The sequence below is a fragment of the Phalaenopsis equestris genome, unplaced genomic scaffold (genome assembly GCF_001263595.1).
Source record: "Phalaenopsis equestris unplaced genomic scaffold, ASM126359v1 Scaffold225094, whole genome shotgun sequence".
NCBI lineage: Eukaryota > Viridiplantae > Streptophyta > Magnoliopsida > Asparagales > Orchidaceae > Phalaenopsis > Phalaenopsis equestris.
Genome location: NW_018243152.1, coordinates 9,072 through 10,528, shown reverse-complemented (window position 1 = coordinate 10,528; position 1,457 = coordinate 9,072). Strand labels below are relative to the sequence as shown.

At 30.4% G+C, this 1,457-nt stretch overlaps 1 protein-coding gene across 1 annotated transcript in view; it reads left to right on the top strand.

Moving 5' to 3' along the window:
- Positions 1-541: 541 nt before the first annotated feature.
- Positions 542-1,457, top strand: part of LOC110037790 (probable glutamate carboxypeptidase LAMP1) — a gene marked incomplete at both ends in the record, with an annotated part of 6,100 nt that continues 5,184 nt past the window's right edge. Inside the window, 3 exons of the mRNA XM_020742503.1 lie at positions 542-622; positions 719-811; positions 903-1,055. Coding sequence (XP_020598162.1) covers positions 542-622; positions 719-811; positions 903-1,055 — 327 coding nt within the window. The remainder of the gene's footprint in view (positions 623-718; positions 812-902; positions 1,056-1,457) is intronic.

Below are 1,457 nucleotides of genomic sequence, written 5' to 3'. Positions count from 1 at the left end.
GATGATTATTGTATCATAATCACTTATACATTTGTATTTCATTTCATTGTTTTTTTACATGGAAATTTAATTACCTTTACATTCCTCAAATCAAAGATAACCATAAGGTATTCTAACATTTGATAGATAATGATATCTAGAATTTTTCGTAAATTTATTTTCTTATATGTTAAGGTTCAAATTAGTATCGTAATTTTTTTAAAATGCAAGAAAATGATTATAGGCTTTGGAAAGATTTTGAATTTTTATGTAGATAATGAAAGAAGGGATATAAATAGCAATGTTTCGGGTGCTATATATGTAACTGGCCCTAAGGTTTTGGGATAATTACCATAGCACCCGAAACATTGATATTTACAAAATCTAGCATCCAATTTACAAAATCTAGCATCCAAGTGATATTTTTGAACTACTGAACTGATGTATTTATATGTGTCATGATCAAATCATTGAGAATTTTATGAAAATGAAAAATATGGCTTGAGTTTTTATCATGAATTTTTTTATGTTTGAGTGAGAATTTGAAAATTGGATGAAAAAGGGTGCTAGATTTGTAAAAAGCAATGTTTCAGGTGCTAAGGTTTTTGACATATTTGAAGCTAGAGCTTCTTGCATTGAAAGGGTAAGTTTTCCTTGGAGAAAAAATATTGAGGAACGTTAGATCGATTAGCCTAACATAATTTTATTGCAAATATTTTTTTTATTTGTGCATTCTTAGGTTGCCCAAAGATTGGCCAAGCTGCAAAAAGAAGGATGGAAACCTCGTAGAACCATTATATTGTGTAGTTGGGATGCAGAAGAGTATCACTTGGTCTCTCTTCCTCTACCGTTCTTCTTCTTGGTCAGCTTTACGCTTCATTTTTTGTCCTGTCTTGCTGAATATGGCATCGATTTTACTACAGATTGGTTCAACGGAATGGGTTGAAGATAACAGAGAGATTTTAGCCTCAAGAGCTGTAGCTTATCTTAACATGGACTATGCAGTATCTAATCATGGATTCCATGCTTCCTCAACCCCACAACTTGATGAACTTCTCAAAAAGGCAGCAAAAATGGTGGCTCCTTCTTTATTTAACTTAATTATTATATATATTGTTTGATCCAGAATTCAATATTTCTTATGTGTAGCTAAATACTAATTTTAGACACTTTAGTACCCAAGTAATATTTTTAAACATATTCTTAACTTTCTGATAAGCTGTTTCTATTTTGAATTTTTGTTAAAACTGGAGGTTTCTTGAACAAGAGAAAGAGGAGAAAGAAATATGAAGAAGCTTGATTGTTATAAATTCAAAAAAAACGGCAGCACATATATTTTAAATTGCCGCCCAATACAAAGCAGAGAAAAAGGAAAGTAATTAATGCTCCCTAATCAACGTCCATAAAAATAGCTAAAAGAAATCAAAGCTTTAAAACAAGATTTAAAGAAAATAAAACTAATTCCTTAATTTTAGGCA